Below are 20069 nucleotides of genomic sequence, written 5' to 3'. Positions count from 1 at the left end.
TCCTAACTTTATGACGGGTTGCCCAAGTCAAGAAAATCTTACATTTCAAAGCGCGTTTTTAGAGCATATTTTGCATTTCTGTCTGTCAATCATCTAGTGGCTGGTGTATTAATTTCGTATTTAACCAGGCTTTTGCATCTCTTAAATACAAGCGCCTACAACCAATCAATACGAGATCCTGATTTGGGCTTAGCGCCCATGTGATTCAGCCCGGAGAAAACGCTGAAACGTGACAGGGGACTTGCACTAAACCGCTTTCGGCATTTGGCCATCAAGCCAGCACTTGCTACGCAGCACGCTGTCACTGTCTTCTCGTCTCGACCCTCTCTATCCTTGCCGCCTTGGACAGTCACAAGCTGGGGCCCATGGATAACTGACTTACCGGTCGAAAAGCTACATCATAAATCAATCGCACATCACCGCGAATTCGCGTCGAAGCCACACGTCCTGTGCGATTTGCTGCGCCTCAAGTCCATCGCCTCCCTTGACAACCACATTCTACCATCACCTTCCGGCGCAGTCTCAGCACTAACAGACGCCATACCATCTTTTGTACATATAATAGAACAACTATATCATCCGCCAACATGACGATGGCCTCGATACAAGACCGGACGACCGAGTTCCGGTCCATCCTCGGACAGGCTCAGAAGCGAATGGCCTCGAACAAAGTCGGCGCCCAACGCCAAGCATTGCTTTCAGATTCACAACGCCGCCAGGCTGATGCGAGCCCAGAGGGCGCTGGAAAGAGAAGGTCCGAGTTCGCCAGGAGAGCCGTTGAGATTGGTCGGGGCATCACAGGTACAACTGCGAAATTGCAGCGACTGGCAGAGTGTAAGTGATGCTTGCAACGCAGACATCCCGTGTGGTGATATGATGGGAAATAGCTAATGCGATATCAGTGGCCAAACGGAAAACACTCTTTGATGACAGACCCGTCGAAATCTCCGAGTTGACATACGTCATTAAGCAAGACCTGGCTTCATTGAATTCTCAGATTGCACAGCTGCAGGCCCTTACATTATCGCAGCACCCTCGAGCAAGCCGAAACAAAACGGATCAGGAGGGTGAACATAATGACAATGTATGAGAAGACCACAATTCAAAAGTAGACAATACATGTCGAGAACAATCTACTAACAGACGTGTTTCAGGTCGTCGTTATGCTGCAAGGCAAGCTGGCCGACGTAGGCGCCAATTTTAAAGAAGTCTTGGAAGTCCGCACCAAAAATATTCAAGCATCACGCTCGCGCACAGAAAACTTTGTGTCTTCCGTTTCATCCAAGAGTCACACGCAATTCGACCCTCAGCGATCCGACTCGCCTCTCTATAATGCTCCACGTAGCAGAACACCCCAACCGGGCTTCCGCAATGGCGGTAACTCTTCAGACCTTCTCACCCTCGAACCGTCGTCTTCTTCTGTCCTTGGCCAAGCCGGTTCTAGCCGTGGCACGTCCGACCAGCAACTCCTGATGATGGAAGAAGCACAGCCAAACAACACATACATTCAAGCTCGTGGAGAAGCCATCGAAGCCATTGAACGAACTATCAATGAGCTGGGCGGCATATTTGGCCAGTTAGCGACAATGGTTAGCGAGCAATCGGAAATGATTCAGCGCATCGACGCAAACACGGAAGACGTCGTTGATAATGTCGAGGGTGCGCAGCGCGAGTTGATGAAGTATTGGACACGAATGAGTGGCAATAGATGGCTTATTGCGAAGATGTTTGGTGTTTTGATGGTATGGTTTTGACCATTTTTTATATTTTGCTGTTGATATCGCGTGGAGAAAGGGTTACTGACCGATCTGATGCAGATTTTCTTCCTTCTTTGGGTCCTGATATCCGGCTAAGTCATTCGTTTCGGGCCAAATCATCAATGTCTCCGTGATTATTCTTGACTGCCGTTGATTTCCTTTCAAATAAATATCCGATCATCCTCGTGGCGTCTTCCCATCGCTTGTAGATATCATGTGCGTCTTTACCGATATGTACTCTAATACCGCTATTTCTTTTGTTTCCTCCTCCCTCCATGACCCCCATGACAATGACTCTATTTTCTTCTTATCATATCGATCGATCGAGGAAGGAAAGTCTGTCCTTTCCCCTTGCTTCCTTTTCTTCCTTCACCCTTCTACACTTCTATTCTTCGATTCTATTTTATTGCATTCACACCTTTGCCCAACTTACCTTTTTATATTTCTTTTCTCTTCATTCTTCTCCCTTTTTATTTGCCTGGGATATGCGTTGGAATGGGATGGATGTCTGCAAGCTTGTTACTTCTTAGACGTGGAATATATAGATATTCCTCCCGTCATAATATCTGTTAGATGGCTGGACCGTCTGACTTGAAAGGGAGCGAACATACAATCTGTCTTGAGTATTTTGATCGATATATCCGAATATACCAATAGGTAGTAGTAAATCTTCTAAGTGGATAGTAAGGACTGACGTAAGCAGACCGTCCTCGACCAGACTTCCTCATGGAGCTTCTTCACATCATCAACTTACCTAGCTATATAATCGCACTACGAAACCAATAATTGCTCTGTTTCTCCTCCTACCCCCCCCCGACCCAAACAAGAGATATCTCTACAACATGCATACAAACCCCTTAACCGGCCGCAATCAGCTATTCCAAACCCCGCACTCCCGCTGGTTGGCCCTCACCCATCGCGATCCATCATCTCACTCCTCTTTTCTCTATGGCGTCAAGTCCACAAAAATATACTGCCGCCCCACGTGTCCTGCGCGCCTCGCTCGACGAGCCAATGTCGTCTTCTATGACACACAAGAGCAAGCGCGCCGCGACGGCTTTCGGCCCTGCAAGCGCTGTCGACCTGACAACGCGGGCTTTGTCGGGGTTGCGGAGGAGATTGTTTCACGGGTTATAGCGCTTGTGCGGGTCGAGAGAGACTCTTATGATGATAACAATAACAATAACAGAGGGAATGATGAATTGACGATGATGAAGCGCAGCTTGAAGGACTTGGCTCACGAAGTCGGGGTTACGCCGAGTTATCTTTGCCGCGTGTTCAAGAAGAGGATGGGGGTTACGATTGGGACGTATATGATGGAGTTTGAGAGAGAGGAGGGAGGAGAAACAGAGGTAGGCAAGAGTGGAAATGCGTTGGATCGATCTTTTCATGATACTCCTAAATCAGCCCGAAATCCCGCTCTAGCGCCTCAGATTCTAGATGGAGGCCTAGTAGAGACTTCTGGTATGCAGAATGGTGAAGAGGCGCTGGACTTGAATTTTGATTTTGATGAGTGGTTCTGGGCTGAAGAGTTTGTGAATGATAGAGTGATTGAGTGCGCCGTTTGATATAATTCTTATAATATATATATATATATATATATATATATATATATGTTCAAATGAGCAACTTGCACTTTGCTGCTTTAATATCTAGGTACCTAGGTACATAATGTATAATCTATGTGCGACTCAGCTGGCTGTAAGTGAGTGATATGTGGATCAAACCTGGAACCATTCATTAGGGCTAAATTCTGAACCCTACACCTACACCCGTACAGTGGTAGAGATATCTAGACAGCATTAGAACAGGTGAATATCCAATCACCACACTTGAACATAATATAACGTATCATTATTCCGCATAATGGTGATATCAGGGTCATCTTCTCTGATACTCAGGCACATAAGCGAAAAGCTCCATCGGACAGCGGTGGCCTATGATTGGCCACTTTGAGTACACAGCTTGGTTCATAGCTGTACTGAGATTGAAGTGTGCAAGGAAGATATCATTCAACCTAATTGAAAGGGTTGATTGCTTCTCTCTTGGATTGTATCGCACGCTAGAGAATCCATACTCTTTCCTGTAGGCACCGTCTACGGCAAATAGTAGCAAAATGTCCGCCGAGAGCAAACACTCTCCAGACTCTTCTCAACTCGCAACCACCGACTTAGAGACCCAAAGCCTTGACACTAGATGCACAGCTTCCTATCCCGAAGGCGGCCGAGACGCCTGGCTGGTCGTGTTAGGCGCATGGTGTGGCCTAACCGCCTCGCTGGGCATCTACAACACAACCGGCGTATTCGAGGTTGTCATCTCAAAGGTGCTCTTACCAGAAGACGGCTCGTCTACCCTCGGCTGGATGTTCTCAATCTACGCATTCGTAACCTGGATCTGCGGCGTGCAGATTGGACCGACCTTTGATGCGATGGGGCCGCGTGCACTCATTGTCGCAGGCTCGGTTTGTACGCTTGTTGGCATGTTCGCTCTCAGCGTCTGTACAAGTAAGCAAGGCCATGCTAAAGGGCCGCTGCATTACATGCAGACTAACAGGATTGCATAGAATACTACCAGATCGTCCTGTCCTTCTCTGTCCTAACCGGCATCGGCTCATCGCTCATCATCACCCCATCCATGGGATGCGTAGCGCACTGGTTCCTGAAACGCCGCGGTCTTGCCAGCGGCATAGCATTCATAGGCAGCGGATTCGGCGGCGTTCTCTTCCCACTTATGATCCAATCGCTTCTGCCCCAGGTGGGCTGGGGATGGTCCATCCGCATTCTCGGGTTTGTCCTGCTCGTGCTCTGTGCTGTCAGCGTGGCATTTTGCCGAAGTCGACTACCACTACTGCTACGGCCTGTGTCTGACATCGGGGCTAGGGCTACTCCCAATTGGCGAGATGCATTGCCGGATCCTAGGATATTTGTGGATGGAACCGGGGCAATGGCTGTTACTACCCTGGCCGTCCTGTTGATTGATCTGGCGTACTTTATACCTATTACGTATATACCGAGTTACTACATCGACCGACAGCAGTTGTCGCATGAGGAGGTCTTGTCGGGCTCGGCGGCGTTTGCGTATCAGCTTCTTGCTATTCTAAATGCTGCTTCGTGCATTGGTCGGTATGTGGCGGGTGACCTGGCAGATCGGTTTGGGCGGTATAATACCATGATTATCTCGCTGTTGCTCTGCATGGTGTCTGTTCTGTGTTTCTGGTTAGTCGATATTGTCGTGCCAGATTTAAAGCCCAACAGCTACGCACTCCTGATGGCGTTTATATTGCTATTCGGGTTCTGTAGCGGGTCAAATGTTAGCCTGACGCCGATCTGTCTGGGCCAGCTGTGCGAGACGAAAGACTATGGGAGGTATTATGCCAGTTCCTATACAGTCGTGGCGTTTGGCGTGCTGGCGAGTATCCCTATTGCTGGCAGTTTGCTCAATGCAGTGCACGCTGCAGGGAGAGAGAGGTATTGGGGAGTTGCGCTTTTCGCGGGGCTCAGCTATGCAGCTGCTTTCCTCGCTCTGCTGTGGGTTAGGGTTAGAGTGAAAGGGTGGAATTGGAGAATAAAATGGTAGAACAAGATTTGAGCAGTCGAAGAGTAATCCTTAGCTAGAAATGCGACTCATTGAATGGTTAATGCAGGCTTTCATCGTGATTAAGTATATCTAGTAGTTCTAGTATGTTATTACGCGGATATCTCTGTCCTATGTACATTATCATGCGCTGCCTCTTTGGGATCATCATTACTGCCATCATCACGATACCGCGGTATCTCATCACCGGCATACATCTCATGCGGCGCCTTCTTCGGCTCTGTACCAGCCATCTCATGGGCTATCGTGCCGTCCATCTCAAACCGAGATGAGTCCCCCGCGATTTCGGTGGGTACATTGCTTGCGCGATAATACGGGTTCGAGGGTTCGGTTGACTGTGCGGCTTGATACCGTTTCTTAGCCCTTCGTCGATACCAGAGCCATGCCAGCCCTGCTGCAATGAGTACCGCTACACACGGGATGACGACGGCGACAGCAATTGTTGTTGTTTTGTGATTTTGACTGCCTGAAGATGTGCCTGTTGCAGTGGATAATGACGATGACGATGACGACGATGAAGAAGAAGCGGAGGGAAGATCGGTCGCCTGGAATTTGAGCTGGACCATGGTTGCAATCATGGATAGGGTTGTGAAGTTGAACATTTCTGTAATAACTGTTGAACGAAGCGTGGTCGACGCGGTGAAGATCGTGGGGAGAGGCAACAGTGTTGATGACGATGAAGCACTGTTTGTGACATTTACACAGGTGATCAGGAGCTGCTGCGTGGTGGCAGGGATTACTTGCTGACACAACTGAGTAGACGCAAGGTATACGCATCCGTATCCCCTTCCCATCATCTATCGGTTAGCCTTATCTTGTAAAGAGAAGAACTAGAGGAAGCCATATCCTACGTTGGACAACACCCCATCGCCGTCTCATAAGCACTCGGTGTGTGTACAAAGCCGAAGCTTTCAAAGCCGGACAACGTAGACTGAACTCCATTCGACCCTGCCTGCGCCGCACAGGCTGTCGCATATCCAGCGGGACATGAAATGCCCGGGGAGTAGTAGCCAATATAATCATAGCTGGTGCTCAAAACTGACGAGGCGCCGACCAAGCTTGCGATGATCTCGGATTTGGTTACTGGAGGGAGACAGTTGTTGTCCTGGATGTAGGTGATTTGTCCATCAACACTTGCACAGGTTTGACCTAGATAGGGGTCATGATACTGTGCACTGTTGGACAGCCAATATGCCTGACTGCACTGAATGGGCGCGGTGAACTGTGTAGTCAGTGGGCCGAGAAGGTATTCTGGTGTTGATGCTTCGGTGATTGTTGTTGTTGGCGAGATTATCGACGCAGTTGCTGAAACCGAATTCGAAGATGTAGCTGTAGCTGTAACTAATATAGTTGTAGTTGCAGTCGCAACTGTCGCGCTGGCCATTCTGTCACTATTTCTCCTCCTCGTATGACTCGTGAGCTGCCGCTGAAAACCAGCTTCACCCACGACTACCGTCTCTGGCCTTTACTTGCACGGCGTTCACCAGCATGCAAACGCAAAATCATCAGCAACAACCGGGCGTTCGTGTGTGGCCAGGATCGGGGGTGCAATCAATACTAATGCATAGGCTAAGTTGGTATTCATACGCCCTTTACTCCGTAGTCTGGTTCAGTAGAATCTAGTTTGCCCGCTAATTTCTAGACCTAGAGCCATCATTGGATCAATCCGCGTAGACCCCTGGACCCTTTTTCGATCTAACTATGCTAGCCTGAAATCTAATGCAGCGAGAATACTCTCGTGGAAGACTAGATTCAATCAGGCAGTCACTCTCGGTCCTTCAGCATGAATCATGATGGCACCGCACATAGTAGTGTAGGTCGTATTGCACGTATCGCAAAATTAGTCTCCATTAGTGCCCGACTCATTTCTTTGTCTGAAAATTGGAAAAAGCAAATATAAACACCGGGCTATTCCTTTCTTGAAGTCTCTCACTCGGAAATATTCACGATTTTCCGACGGTAGATTACAAAAAAAAAAGGGGCACATTCTTCCCGCTTAGCCCTAGCCCTAGCCCTAACAACGGATTCCGGATCTGTTCACCTTCTTATTCTTGAATCACGATAAACCAGTGTCCATTATGTACGCGATAGATAGACGATACCTTGGATATATGTATATCAGCTTGATTATGTTTGACTGGCTGATCAGTAACACCCCGCCACATCATAGCTGCGGTGCCATGCATGGGCATCATCCATAAGGTTGTCAATTACAACTTACAGCATGTGTTAGTCGGATTATAAACATTCCCAAGTTATGTAAAGTATAGGTATTTGATTAATTATTATATCAAGGGGCGAACAATATCTAACAGACATGGACAAGAAAAGAAAACAGTAGCTAAAACCGAAGCGGCCAGCAGAGGTATATAAAGTAAAGCAAGCTATGCTGATTGAGATTATACCAGAGAACCGCCATCGTAAGTAAAAAGTAAGAATAGATAGATGAATGAATGAAAATGAGTCACTCAAAATAGTGTCGTCGGACACAACATCTCAGCTTTTGTGACCCTATTTCCCATAACGACCGCCCACTTTGAACAAAAGTTGACGAACAGAAAGTCAACATCTAGAGCCAACCATTCCGGGAGTAATCTTCAGGAGTGAGTCTATCATCCTGGGAGCAATATTCAGCCTTGAGCCAGTTATGCTGGGAGTGATATTCAGGAGTAACGATCGTGACCGACTTCTTTTTCCCCTTTTGCACTGTTCCATAATCCTCAATCCTTGTCGAGCGTTTAATATCTTGTACTGTCTTCTCAAGGACGATTTTAGCAGCATCATCTCTTGTCAAGCGTTTGCTTCCTTGTACTGTCTTTTCAAGGTTGGTTATAGTAGATATCGCAGAGTATCTGCCTCCCACTGACTTTGAATAAATCGAAGAGGAATCATTGGATGTGATGTCCCCATTGAGGAACTCATGGACTTTTTCGTCGCTTTCCATGGGGGTACCAGGAAACCTAACCTTTTCAATTTGCAAGGGCCCGATTCCTCTTTCCACAGGCGTCATGACACTCTCCAGGTTCCTCGGTATCTCGGTTCGTGGCAACCCACGACCTTGGTTCCCAGACTGCTGATAGAGGCCAGGTTTAAGCGATCCTCTTCTAGTAGGATCTGAAGGCCAAACCTGGGCCGGAGCACCCATTGAAAATCGCACTTGTTCGCTGCCAGGCGACGGCCGAGAAGGTATATCGCGTTTCTCAGCATAAGAAAAGCTCTTAGGCCTACCAAAACTCCTTCCTCTCAGAGAGTCCAGATCACTGGAGCCGTCACCCTTCTTGATAGCGCCCCTTCTTTTTAACCCAGCCATATCTGCGTTGCGTGATCGTCGTCGTCGTCTTACAAGGCAGAGAAATGTTATCGCGAGAATTGCAATAAAGGCTATTGCAGAGCAAGCTATGGCCACAATCGCGTAAGTAGGAAGCTTGTGCAGGCCTAGGGCTTTTGATGAGTCGGATCCCTGAATCGCGGCGGTTGTCGCCGTTGCTGTGGCTGTACCTGACAGAGTAGTAGCAGCAGCAGTGCTAAAAGTGGAATGGAAAGAAGAAAGACTGTTGCTTTCTGAAGCAGCGGTAGCAATTGCTTCAGCTTCCGCGCTAGTAACACCCGGTGCTGTCTGTTGAGGAGGCTCGGCCTGATGTTGTTGTTGTTGTTGTTGCTGTTCACTTGAAGGTGATCCAGTAGGGTCTGCCGCGTCTCCTTCAGTCAGTGTTGGTGCTGGAACTCCCGGGGGAAGTGTTTTTGTGACCTGAACAACCGTACTAATCAAGACAAGATCTCCAAGGACGCCCACGCCCAATCCAGCGGTTGTTATTCCCAAGCGATTAAGCGCTGCTATGCCCAGAAAAAGCAGAAGTTTAAACAAAAGGTGGATATGATGTTGTGTTCTCTTTCGAGCTGAGTTGTTGAAACGTTGCGAAGGAAAAGGAGAAGAGGCCTTAATATCCATAGTCATCGTTTTCATCGTGAGTCGTACTGTCCGCTCGTAAGTTGAGTCAATCAAGCCATGAGGGTTCGCTGTTAGATATGTGTCATCTTTTTCGAAAACCGATTACATGAGATAGGTTAGGGAAGTCTAGTATGAACCCTTAACATAATACAGAAAGTGTAAAAAAAAAAAAATAAGAAAAAAATAGAGAAAGTAGCAATCAGAAAGATAGACAGTACAAGAAAGAAACATTTTTGACTGCATGAGTATTGCGCCATGAGTACTCATATAAGACATAGTGAGTCAAGGTTGGCCTCAGAGATATGATTCCATCGTGCAGGCTTTTATCTCATGTTTTCTCTATGGCCAGACCAAGATGACTACTCAGGATAGATTCATGGAGGAGATGGGTTGACAATGCCTTTGTCCATTATCGGATTATTCTATTTGTATAACAACAGGCAAATCCACGTAATATAAATTTTCATTCTTTGTTGTTTCTACCCCTTTCGCGATACTTATCGCTAAGTTGACGCAGTTCTCGCTCGAGCTTATCCGCAAATGCTTCGAGTAGCCACTCAGCTTCTGGCTTGTCACCCAGGAGTGGACTTCGATGGCTGATCCAGCTCCATTTAGGTCTGTTATTTCCGCCGTTGGCATGGCCCTCGGAAGTAACATTTTCGACAGCTTTGTCTTCTCCCAAAAGTTTCAAAAAGTAAACCCATTCATCATAATCGAATTCTTTCGCAGGAGTTGTGTTCATCCATTTGACCATTTCTCGTAGCTCTTTCATTAGAAGATATTGGTGAAGGTAAATATTCTCGCAAACCACATCTCCGCGTTTCCCTGCCCCTTGTTCTTCCCTGAGCTGTTCATCCTCAAGCGCTTCTTCACCTCGTGCAATCGGTGTGCTAAAACCTTCATTGATGTTTCCCCTCTTGGATGTAGACTTAAGGCTACTTAGAGTGAAAGGCCATAGTTCGGCATGGAAAACTTGTCTAAAGCGCTCACGGTATCCCATGTCTCTAGGTAATAGCGTCAGTTCACCAATCAAGTTTGCAAAGTCTCGGAATTGGCGAATGAAAGTGTCGCCTAGATTCGAGATGAAAATCGTCATAGCCGGCACGGCAAGTAGAGACCAAAATACGAAGAATGCTCGTCCCCAATTTGAGATATTATATATGTCACCGTAGCCGATTGTTAGCAGACTAGTAAATGTATAGTACAACGACTCGAAATAAGACCACTGCTGGGTGGACTCTGCATACTCAAAGATGACAGCTCCAATGAACCATAGAATCCCGACAGCCACCCCGGAAGTGAATAGAGACAACCAACGATGGTCCATATGAGCAAGTTGCCTTACTTTGCGCATTGCATAGAACTCTTGTTTTGCAAGTTCCTCACGGTTTAGCTCCGTATCGCCTCCAAGGACTGGAAGGAGTCTGAGCACACCAGAGCCACTGCTGCTGCGGGGGTCTTCTGACTGGACCATTACTTGAGTAAATGCGCTGCGGGTCTTTTCAAGCAGTCTACTCCTCATTTTGTTCTTCCCTCGTTCTAAGACAAGGGATCTGATAGACCCAATCACAATACCAATTATCATAACACCGCCGAATGCATACGGAAACAAAAGGCCGCGGCCCAGATGTGTGGTTGGAGCAGGATAGCCGATACCGATAGTAAGTATTGTAAAATCTGACCACCACACTGCGTCGCAGAAAGTCCAGCCTTCAATATGTGAGTATACGGCCGATCCTGCAAGTATATAAACCAAGAAACCGACAGTTTGTATCATCAGAGTCCTCTGGCTCTGGCTGAGGTCAAACTTTCGACTATAATGGCCTTTCACAGCTCCGTACGCTGTGATTATCAAGAGATTGGCAAGGATGAAGTAAAGACCAGCAGCAATACATCCATAGTAATACGCTTCTGTCATCTGCATTCCCAGGCTTGCATTCCCTGGCGACTGCACCTGATGAGCAGCGATGGAGAGGATGACAATCAGTAGCACTGAAGCCGTATACCAACCGAGAATGACGATAGGGAGCGCAATGTCGAAAGAAAATTTTTGCGCCATGGTCAGCAACAAGCACAGATTGGAAAAGAGCGCTGCAGCAAGCGAGACGGCGTTAATAGCTATCTCCCAAGCCGGGTCGGCGAGATCCTTTCCAGCATAAGGGGCTTCCCCAGAGGTAACGACCTCCGTCCATTTTTGTGCGAGGGAGCATACGCTGAAGGCATTGGCCATGGGACCAAAGGTTGCCGCTATCAGCGGAATCTCAGTGCTGGCATACCACCATGTTGCGGGCTGCAGAAACTGGTCCAGCTGTCTGTCCGCGGATGCCCAATGTATGTATGCGTCGGATTCTCTCCCATCTGGTTTCTTGGACCCGCTCCGTGTTCTGGTTTCGAGTTCATTCGCCGTTTCGGCGATGACGGGGTCAAACCCAGGGTCATTCATAGCCAAGGTACTTTATGCACAAAACTCCGATGAAATAAATATTCGACAGACCCGCGGGATGCGTAGCAAATTCTCCAGCGCGAAAGATGGAGACCCATGGCGAGCGTAGACAGATTCTGAAGTGGCTGAAACTAGATTGAATTGAATGCGTCTGTCTATATGTCGTCAGCGTCGAGAATCGTCTGGCATTTCCCTGGATAAAACCTTGCCTGGGCACGACGTCATAATTGTTTGCACGAACGATGTAGTCAAATCTACTACGAGACGGTGTGAAATTAATCGATGTTATAGCAGTGTGATATGGCATTAGGACAGTGAGGAAATGACGATGGAATTATTCTTTTGGTGCACGTGAACAGATGCCGTAGTAAGCTGAGGAAGGAAGGCACTACCTAAGGTACATACATACAGACAGGGCAGGAGCACACCCAACGAAGCAGCCTTGGACACTTCCACTCCCCTCCGCATTATTCTTGCAACCCTCCTCGCTCGCCATTCCATCTACAGGATCCCTACAATGTCGCGCATCTTGCAAGTCGAGATTACGCGGCTGCAAGAATCAGGGGTATGACGCTGCTCCGTTCTCCAGATTGTGTTATCAAACCTCTACGGCTAGGCCAAAGCTAAGCGTTGCGAGACATCTCGAGGCTCCACGTGTGGGGAATTGCAACGTGGTGGAAATGATGGATGCTATCTAAGCCTTGGTTAGGCCTAAAGTCTACGTCTTGCGCCATTCTGATAGAAAGCTGCAAGGCACTCTGTCGTGACACCGCATTCTTTTCGCATAGACGGGCATTGGACAATGGACACGGGACAAGGGATGCAACGCCGACACATCGTTCAAGTTGCCACTGCAAGGAGAGCGAAGATAACGGTTCTGGAGAAGATAGCGTGGTGCGTAGTGGCACAGTGCGCCATCATCCAAGGACCATGGCTAATTAATTTGCTAGGCCGCTTGCAGTGGGGCGTTGTCTGTCTGTGAAGATAGCAATATACCGGTGCTTCGCTTCAACTGTAGACCGACTGTACAGTATATTGCCGGGGTATGTACACTCTCACATAAGACGGTGCGCTCATCGCATATGACTGTAAGTGTTTGCTGCTGAAAAAGAAGACGACGAAAAAGAAAGAAAGAAAGAAAGAAAGAACGGCATATCTTCGGGGAGACCCCAAAAGGGCCGCTGGTTGGCGAGTGGCGGCGGGCCCGTGTGCATTCCATTCCGCCTTTAGTGTCTGGCTAAGTCCAAAGGATCATATTGCACATCGCATCGCTTGCTTGCTCTGATCAATCCATCGCTTGTGTTTGAACGATATCGAACTGCGACCGAGCCTTGCCATAAAAAATCATTCCTCTCTCGCTCATTGCCCGACCCCTGTCCCGTCGCTCGTTCGTCTAGTCCATTCGCTCGCTCTTCTCGTCCCCTCACATTGTCGCCGCTTGCCAATCGAATACAATAAATACACCACATTCCATCCCCTTCCAACGCCGCTGCCAGAGTGCGCGCAGACTGCGGGGGTGCTGTACGCTGGCAGCATTGCTGGTGAAATCTAGACGAGAATTAACCGACAGATTCGCTCAAGTTCAATGTCGCCCGCCATCTCCATGATCACCTAACTGTGCTCGTCGCTTCCCGGTTTGCCGTCTACTCGATCATCTGAGATCATCATCGCTTCGGATTCCTGGCCGTAGTCATGTTGCTGAAACCCGCAACCCCTCTCTCAGTGCTACTGTTCATCTCGTTTGTGCTACTGCTGCTCTCCACTCTCTCGACGCCTGTCATCAGAGCGATTCCCCTCGCAACTTATCAGAATGTAGACTTTGGCGTTTTTGGGTATTGCAGGGGGTCGACATGCAGTGTAGCTCGCGTGGGCTATGACACAGGTACGTCGGATATAAACATCATATGCGTGTATAACTCGGGGTTGGTGGCTAATTCTTGGTCGCTACGAAGAAAATATCTTTGGCGCCAGCGAAAGCAGTGATTTTAATCTCTCGTCCAGCGCCCGCAACTATCTCTCAGCCATCCTGATTGTCCATCCGGTGGCTGCTTTCTTGGTTCTGGTCTGTTTGATCATGGCCGTAGCCTCTCACTTCCATTCACCATCACACTCCCCTCGGTATCTGCTGGCGCTGTTGATTCTGCTCTTACCGACAGTTCTCGTGACTCTATTGGCATTCTTGGTGGATATCCTTCTTTTCGTGCCGCATCTAAAATGGGGAGGATGGATAGTGCTTGCCGCAACGATTCTTCTCGTTGCCTGCGGAGTTGTTACATGTGCCATGCGGCGAACGCTGGTCAGTCGCAAGGCGCGAAGGAAGCTTGTATCTGAAAATGCGGAGATGAACGGCGAGAACTATTACGCCCGACAAGACGCAGAAGCTGCTGCAGCGGGTCTTGCCAAAGCGGAGTCCCCCCCTCCTCTCAGTTCAGATCTCAAGACTCCTCTGATCAGCTCCAATTCGAATGCGGACTCTGCGCCTACTTTTACGACCTACAATTCGAGTCGCGCGACAGATGATGGATCGCACACTTTGGCAGACTCTGGGAATCACGGGTTTTCTACGGCGGAAGAGAGTGCCGCGTTTTATGACCATTCAATTCGACCTGTACGTCCAGGATATCACGGTCCGCGTGACGAGTATGGGAACCCAATCCCGCCTGCAGCGTCTGGTACGTCTGAAGGAGGAGGAGGAGGAGCAGGCATGATAAGGTCGAATTCTACCGAGCGAATGTTGCAAAGCCAGTATTCCGATGGTAGTTTGGGCTCCCAAAGAGGTCCGCCTCAGGGATACGGACCTCCGGGACAGCCTCCACGAGGCCGAGGCTACCCGCCTCGAGGCGGATATGGACGGGGAGGGCCGGGACCGATGCCGTATGGCAGTCGTGGACGGGGACCTCCACCAAATGGAAGAGGCGGTTCAGTGCGCGGGATGCGTGGTGGTCCCCCTCCTGGTGGAATGCCTCGAGGCCGGGGTCCTCCACCTGGGTACCCCCCGCGCCGCGATGGATATGACCACTATGCAGCGATGGGCCGTCGACCTTCTGATGGGTCAGGCGGAGGCTATGGGCCAAGTCGTAGCAATTCCAACAACTACTCGCGGCCCTATCCTCCCAGCCATATGCGAAACCCGTCTGCTTCACAGCCTAATCTTCCCGAATTGAATGATCCCAGTTATGCAATTGAGATGATGCCTCAATCCAGCGAGCCGAATCTACGAGTTCGAAATGGGGAAGATCTAGCCCAACCCAATCGGTTTTCCAATAATGAGTCTATTCCTAGTCCAACTAGTGTTTACAGCAATGAGTGAGTTTTCATAACTTTTGCCAAAACTAGATGGCCATATAGTGATGGAGACTAATGCGGGTGCAGGCCTTATGCCCCCCCCCGCTCGGGTTGGGCTGCCCAAGGACGCATGGGCCGCGTGGACGAGCGTGGCATGACCAGCAGCAGCCCGCAGCACACGCGCGAGCCGTCCGGGGACCAGTACTTTGAAGACGTCGATCCTCGGTTCGCCGACGATACTGCTTCTCCAATGCCATCGGCACTCCTAGCCGGAAGACCAAATGGTGAGATAGAGCCACCAGCATCATTGAAGATCCCCGGGGAAAATGCGGGAAACGGACCTTACTCACCAGCTATTAGCGATATAAGCCAAGGAAGCCATTTTACGTCAATTTCAGAGCGACCCATCAATCCTAACTGGCAAGGGCCAGCTGCAGCACCAGCTTCAGGCCCAGCCGCAGCCAATCGCGGACCGCGCGTGCAGGACGTTGTTTTAGACGCGAACCCTGACTTTGAGCTTTCCCGAGGTCGCGGGGATGGCCGATACGGACGGGGAGGCCGAATGACGCCGGTGATAGAAAACAGGGGCCGACGGTATTAGCTCTCTCTCTCTCTCTCTCTCTCTCTCTCTCTCTCTCTCTTTCTAGTTCTTCTTTGTCCGATTCCCCTTACCTTCATGTCAGTCGCTCATCCTCAGAAAAGGAGGAAGGAAGCTTTCTTGGATTCGGCGTTGGTTCTGTGTGTATTTACTATCTGGGACGGGGTTTTTGATTTGGCCAACAAGATGCACATGCTCTTTATTCCATCGTGTTCTATTCCCTCGGTCTTCTATTCTTTATCTCTCTATGCTCGATCATAGAAGAGTATAACTATACGCTCGGGCTCACCGAGCGGTGGGGGATATTGCCGTCTTTCCGTACTTCCGTGGAGTCGCTGACATCATCGGCTCGTAAATGACTTGACTGCCTTCCAAGGTCGCTCACTCTCTTGCGCAATGACGAGAACCAAGCTGGCGGCGGTTTCCTGCTTATTTATACCTCGTCCTCGCCGTGGTCGTTCAACAATAGTACATCAATTCTCTGACCACTACCTAATTGCCACTCACCAACCACCACCAACCACCACCAACCACCATCCTCCTGATATACAACAATACAACATGCCCGTCAACGTCCCCACCGCCGACTCCCTCGCCGACCTCTTCAGCCTCAAGGGCAAAGTGGTCGTTGTCACCGGCGCCTCAGGCCCACGCGGCATGGGCATTGAAGCAGCGCGCGGCTGCGCCGAGATGGGCGCCGACGTCGCCGTCACATACTCATCGCGACCCGAAGGCGGCGAGAAGAACGCCAAAGAACTCGCCGAGAAATACGGCGTCAAGGCCAAAGCCTACAAATGCAACATTGGCGCCTGGGAGGACGTCGAGAAGCTCGTTGCCGACGTGATCGCAGACTTTGGCAAGATCGACGGCTTCATTGCCAACGCCGGCCGAACCGCCAACTCCGGCATCCTCGATGGCTCCGTCCAGGACTGGCAGGAAGTCATCCAGACCGATCTGACGGGCACATTCCACTGCGCAAAGGCCGTGGGTAAACACTTCAAGGAGCGCGGCACCGGCAGCTTCGTCATCACGTCGAGTATGTCGGGCCATATTGCCAATTACCCGCAGGAGCAGACCTCGTACAATGTGGCCAAGGCCGGGTGTATTCACATGGCGCACTCGCTGGCGAACGAGTGGCGCGACTTTGCGCGCGTGAACTCGATTTCGCCGGGTTACATTGATACAGGGCTGTCAGACTTTGTGCCGCAGGAGACGCAGGACTTGTGGAATTCGATGATTCCGTTGGGCCGCAATGGGAATGCGAAGGAGCTAAAGGGCGCGTATGTGTATTTGATCAGTGATGCCAGCTCGTATACGACGGGAGCGGATATTGTGATTGACGGGGGTTATGTTGTCCGGTAATTGGATACACTATATTATAAAATATCATTAATATATCATTTGTTGTTCAGTATCTTGTCAATGCCACCTCTGTAAGGAGAATCAGGAATACTCCATACTCCATGAATCTCGTTTCTGTTGGAATATCCATGGATCTAGTGGACTATGTAAGCACGTGTTAACCTCGGCTCGCCTCATACCCAGTCAGTCCCCAACGCGTTCGCAGTCTGATGAGCTAGATACTTTAGCATCGTGTCGATCTGGCAGATCGTCACCCCAGAAACTGATCTTGCGCGATGTTTGAGGTTGCTTTGTGCAGATACCGAGGTTTTTTTGTTCCCAATCATGTTCGGGCGGTTCCTTATTCGGATCCTCGATAAATAAATATGGCATTCAGTCCCCAAGGCCTAATACTCCTCTCTTTTCAACCTTGAGACAGCATTACTACGCGCAATACATACCTAGTGCATAGTTCTTGGCCATGGACTCGGTGCAAAGCCTCGCCGTCAAGGCTCTCTGTAAGCTGCCTCTGCCCATCCAGGCACTGCTCGCATCGTCCACGACGCGCAATCTCGTCGCCGTCGTCTTCGCATACATGCTCGTCACCCAGTTCAACCGTATCCTGTCAGGCCTTGTCCTGAACAACTGGACCTCTGATACATACGACTGGACACGGGAAATTGTCCTCCTGACAGGCGGATGCAGCGGCATCGGCAAAAGCGTTGCTCGCGACCTCGCCAGCAGGGGGATCAAAGTGTGTGTTGCTGATGTGCTAGACCCGACGGATCCTTTGCGTGCGTATGCTCCCTCCAACCCCCTTCACAAGAGTTCACCAAGGGTCAATGGCTAAGTGAAACAGCACCAAACGTCCACGTCTACAAATGCGACGTCACATCCACCGCCAGCGTCAAAGCCATGGGCATCCAAATCCGACTGGAGCATGGCGACCCAACAGTGCTCATCAACAATGCGGGCATTGGCAAAGAAGGTTCCATCCTGACTAAACCCGAGGCCCTCGTGCGCAAAGTGTTTGAGGTCAACACCATCTCCCACTGGTGGATGGTGCAGGAATTCCTGCCGGCTATGCTGAAGCGCAATCACGGCCATGTAGTGACGGTTGCGAGTGCAGGCAGCTTCTTGGGACTGGGCGAGATGACTGATTACAGTGGCAGTAAAGCCAGTGCGCTTGCCTTTCATGAAGGGTTGACGCAGGAGATCCGCCTGTGGTATAAGGCGGAGAAAGTCAGGACTAGGTAAGAATGAAAAGACCTTTATTTCTCTTCCCTCTTCTTCTGGCGTTTGTGTTGATTTGGATTATGAGTGTCATCCACCCAATCTGGGTCAAGACAGACATGATCCGGCCCATCCTCGACTCGGGCTTGAAGATCAGACAGCCCATTCTTGAAATCGAGGATGTCTCCAAGGCTATTGTCAAGCACGTCCTGAGCGGGAACAGTGGACAGGTCATAATCCCGGGGATAATCAGTGGCGCTAGTCTGCTTCGCGGGCTGCCTAATTGGTTGCAAGAGTATATTCGGAATTTTATCTCGAATGACTTGAAGAAGATTCGCCTGGCACAGGACGCGAGGGAGAGGAAGGCTGGGAAGTTGTGATTGCAGGCAGATATCCACCGGCTGTATATATGATATCGGTATGCCATACGAGGAATGATGAGTAGTTAGCGTTTGCATCTTTACCTAAGCCCGGTGAATTGCCGGCTTTTCAATTTCTAGGGGGGTAAGCAGGGATATTCAGTATGCTAACTATCTATACTCCGTAAGTCAGTCTCTAGAGAATAACCGAGCTAACCACTGCGCGATATTCTCCACCATCTGGTCTGTGCAGGAATGGCCAGCATTCTCCTGCACGAAATAGTCGATGTTCTCGTACCCCTCCGCACGCCTCTTCGCCACCCAAGGCTGCGTGAACTTGTCAGGAACCAGCGAATCCAATTTACCGTTCAGAATATACGTCGGAATATGCCGCGGAAACCGCTCGTCCGTCTCGCGATCAAACCCGGCAAACAACTCACTGAGCGCGCGGGGCCAGCGCGTGCGTTGCGACTTGTTGAGCTTTGCAGAAAGCTCACTATATGGCACGGTGCGTACCTGGTCAAGAGAGACACCGAGCGCGTCTAGGTCCACGCCCAGACGGGACAAAAGCATAGCCGAGAGATTGGGGCAGCCGACTATGATAGCGAGGCCGTGGAGTTTGCCCTTTGTCGCGATTGACGAGGTGGCTAGACGCCAGGATGTGTGTCCTCCTAGTGAGATGCCAGACATGATGTTGTAGAAGGTCTGGAACTCGGGCAGATATGCGGGCAGGTAGTCTATGAGAAGCTCGACATCTTGCGCGGAGCCAGAGACCATGGAGACCAGGTCTTGTCTGTTGTGGACGGAGTTTAGTTGGCGCTCTTTCATGACCAGCCAGGTATTTGATAAAGAGAGGATTTACGCATGCGTCTCGTTCCCTTCTCCCCATCCATCGTTTGCCTGGACACTTATCTGCCGAAGTATCAGTACACTGATCTTCAAATTCGATCGCTTCTTTCTTTGCCTCAAGACTCACCATCCTTTCCCCATGGTTCCGCGCATCAAAAGCAACCGCAATCAAACCCGCCTTTTTCGGTGCGCCATCCCTTCGATACCGGTCCAGAACTTCGTGCGCAAACCCCTCGCTGGTGAGGTAGTTTCGTGTGCGTCCATGTACGTGATAGAGCACGGCCACATCGGAGTATTTTTGCTGCTTGGCTTCTTCGAGGCCGTAGATGTACGCCTTCACGCCGCCGATGACGAGCTCTGTCTTGCTGGCGCGCGGGGTTGTGCTTTTTAGGGAGAACTCGGTGTCCATGTTGATATATAATACCTTGAAGTGCAGGTGTTGTAGTACTTGGTAGCTGTTGTAGCTGCTGTTGTTGTTGTTGCGCCAATAGTTGGAGCGGGGCGGGTGGATTTGTCAGCCTCTTACGGCAGCCTATTCGTACAACCTTGCCAAAATGAATTTTATACATAACTTATATTTTGTCATGAACTACAGTCTAAATTCTATAATATATAAAGGTTATGTAATAGTATAAATGCAAATTAATTAAAACCTTCTATA

At 49.7% G+C, this 20069-nt stretch overlaps 9 protein-coding genes across 9 annotated transcripts, besides 1 other annotated feature; 5 read left to right on the top strand and 4 right to left on the bottom strand.

The window, feature by feature from the left end:
• Positions 1-587: 587 nt before the first annotated feature.
• UA08_02491 (hypothetical protein) lies at positions 588-1853 on the top strand (the record flags this gene model as incomplete). Its single annotated transcript, XM_020264539.1, has 4 exons — positions 588-834; positions 903-1084; positions 1155-1742; positions 1818-1853. The coding sequence occupies 4 exons, from the start codon at positions 588-590 to the stop codon at positions 1851-1853; spliced, it is 1053 nt and encodes a 350-aa protein (XP_020122401.1).
• Positions 1854-2599: 746 nt separating this feature from the next.
• UA08_02490 (hypothetical protein) lies at positions 2600-3325 on the top strand (the record flags this gene model as incomplete). The annotated part of the gene is made up of 1 exon (XM_020264538.1): positions 2600-3325. The coding sequence occupies one exon, from the start codon at positions 2600-2602 to the stop codon at positions 3323-3325; it is 726 nt and encodes a 241-aa protein (XP_020121944.1).
• A 103-nt stretch (positions 3326-3428) lies between these two features.
• Positions 3429-5056, top strand: UA08_02489 (hypothetical protein; the record flags this gene model as incomplete). The annotated part of the gene is made up of 4 exons (XM_020264536.1): positions 3429-3458; positions 3847-4261; positions 4321-4879; positions 4978-5056. 4 exons carry the CDS (start codon positions 3429-3431, stop codon positions 5054-5056), a joined length of 1083 nt encoding a protein of 360 aa, XP_020121945.1.
• A 387-nt stretch (positions 5057-5443) lies between these two features.
• Positions 5444-6735, bottom strand: UA08_02488 (hypothetical protein; the record flags this gene model as incomplete). The annotated part of the gene is made up of 2 exons (XM_020264535.1): positions 5444-6035; positions 6203-6735. The coding sequence occupies 2 exons, from the start codon at positions 6733-6735 to the stop codon at positions 5444-5446; spliced, it is 1125 nt and encodes a 374-aa protein (XP_020121946.1).
• A 1185-nt stretch (positions 6736-7920) lies between these two features.
• Positions 7921-9315, bottom strand: UA08_02487 (hypothetical protein; the record flags this gene model as incomplete). Its single annotated transcript, XM_020264534.1, has 1 exon — positions 7921-9315. The coding sequence occupies one exon, from the start codon at positions 9313-9315 to the stop codon at positions 7921-7923; it is 1395 nt and encodes a 464-aa protein (XP_020121947.1).
• A 448-nt stretch (positions 9316-9763) lies between these two features.
• On the bottom strand, positions 9764-11743 carry UA08_02486 (hypothetical protein; the record flags this gene model as incomplete). Its single annotated transcript, XM_020264533.1, has 1 exon — positions 9764-11743. The coding sequence occupies one exon, from the start codon at positions 11741-11743 to the stop codon at positions 9764-9766; it is 1980 nt and encodes a 659-aa protein (XP_020121948.1).
• A 1692-nt stretch (positions 11744-13435) lies between these two features.
• UA08_02485 (hypothetical protein) lies at positions 13436-15629 on the top strand (the record flags this gene model as incomplete). Its single annotated transcript, XM_020264532.1, has 3 exons — positions 13436-13625; positions 13696-15049; positions 15116-15629. The coding sequence occupies 3 exons, from the start codon at positions 13436-13438 to the stop codon at positions 15627-15629; spliced, it is 2058 nt and encodes a 685-aa protein (XP_020121949.1).
• Positions 15630-16187: 558 nt separating this feature from the next.
• On the top strand, positions 16188-18224 carry UA08_02484 (hypothetical protein; the record flags this gene model as incomplete). Its single annotated transcript, XM_020264531.1, has 4 exons — positions 16188-16958; positions 17039-17134; positions 17440-17761; positions 17827-18224. 4 exons carry the CDS (start codon positions 16188-16190, stop codon positions 18222-18224), a joined length of 1587 nt encoding a protein of 528 aa, XP_020121950.1.
• Positions 18225-18748: 524 nt separating this feature from the next.
• On the bottom strand, positions 18749-19817 carry UA08_02483 (hypothetical protein; the record flags this gene model as incomplete). Its single annotated transcript, XM_020264530.1, has 3 exons — positions 18749-19352; positions 19422-19471; positions 19536-19817. 3 exons carry the CDS (start codon positions 19815-19817, stop codon positions 18749-18751), a joined length of 936 nt encoding a protein of 311 aa, XP_020121951.1.
• A 114-nt stretch (positions 19818-19931) lies between these two features.
• Positions 19932-20069: part of a repeat region (Identified by RepeatMasker using a combination of RepBase library and repeat library created with RepeatScout) that runs on past the window's edge.

The sequence above is a fragment of the Talaromyces atroroseus genome (genome assembly GCF_001907595.1).
Source record: "Talaromyces atroroseus strain IBT 11181 chromosome Unknown scaffold_2, whole genome shotgun sequence".
In the NCBI taxonomy this organism is placed as follows: Eukaryota; Fungi; Ascomycota; class Eurotiomycetes; order Eurotiales; family Trichocomaceae; genus Talaromyces; species Talaromyces atroroseus.
The sequence above is the reverse complement of the archived record's forward strand: the minus strand, read 5'-3'. Positions and strand labels throughout refer to the sequence as shown.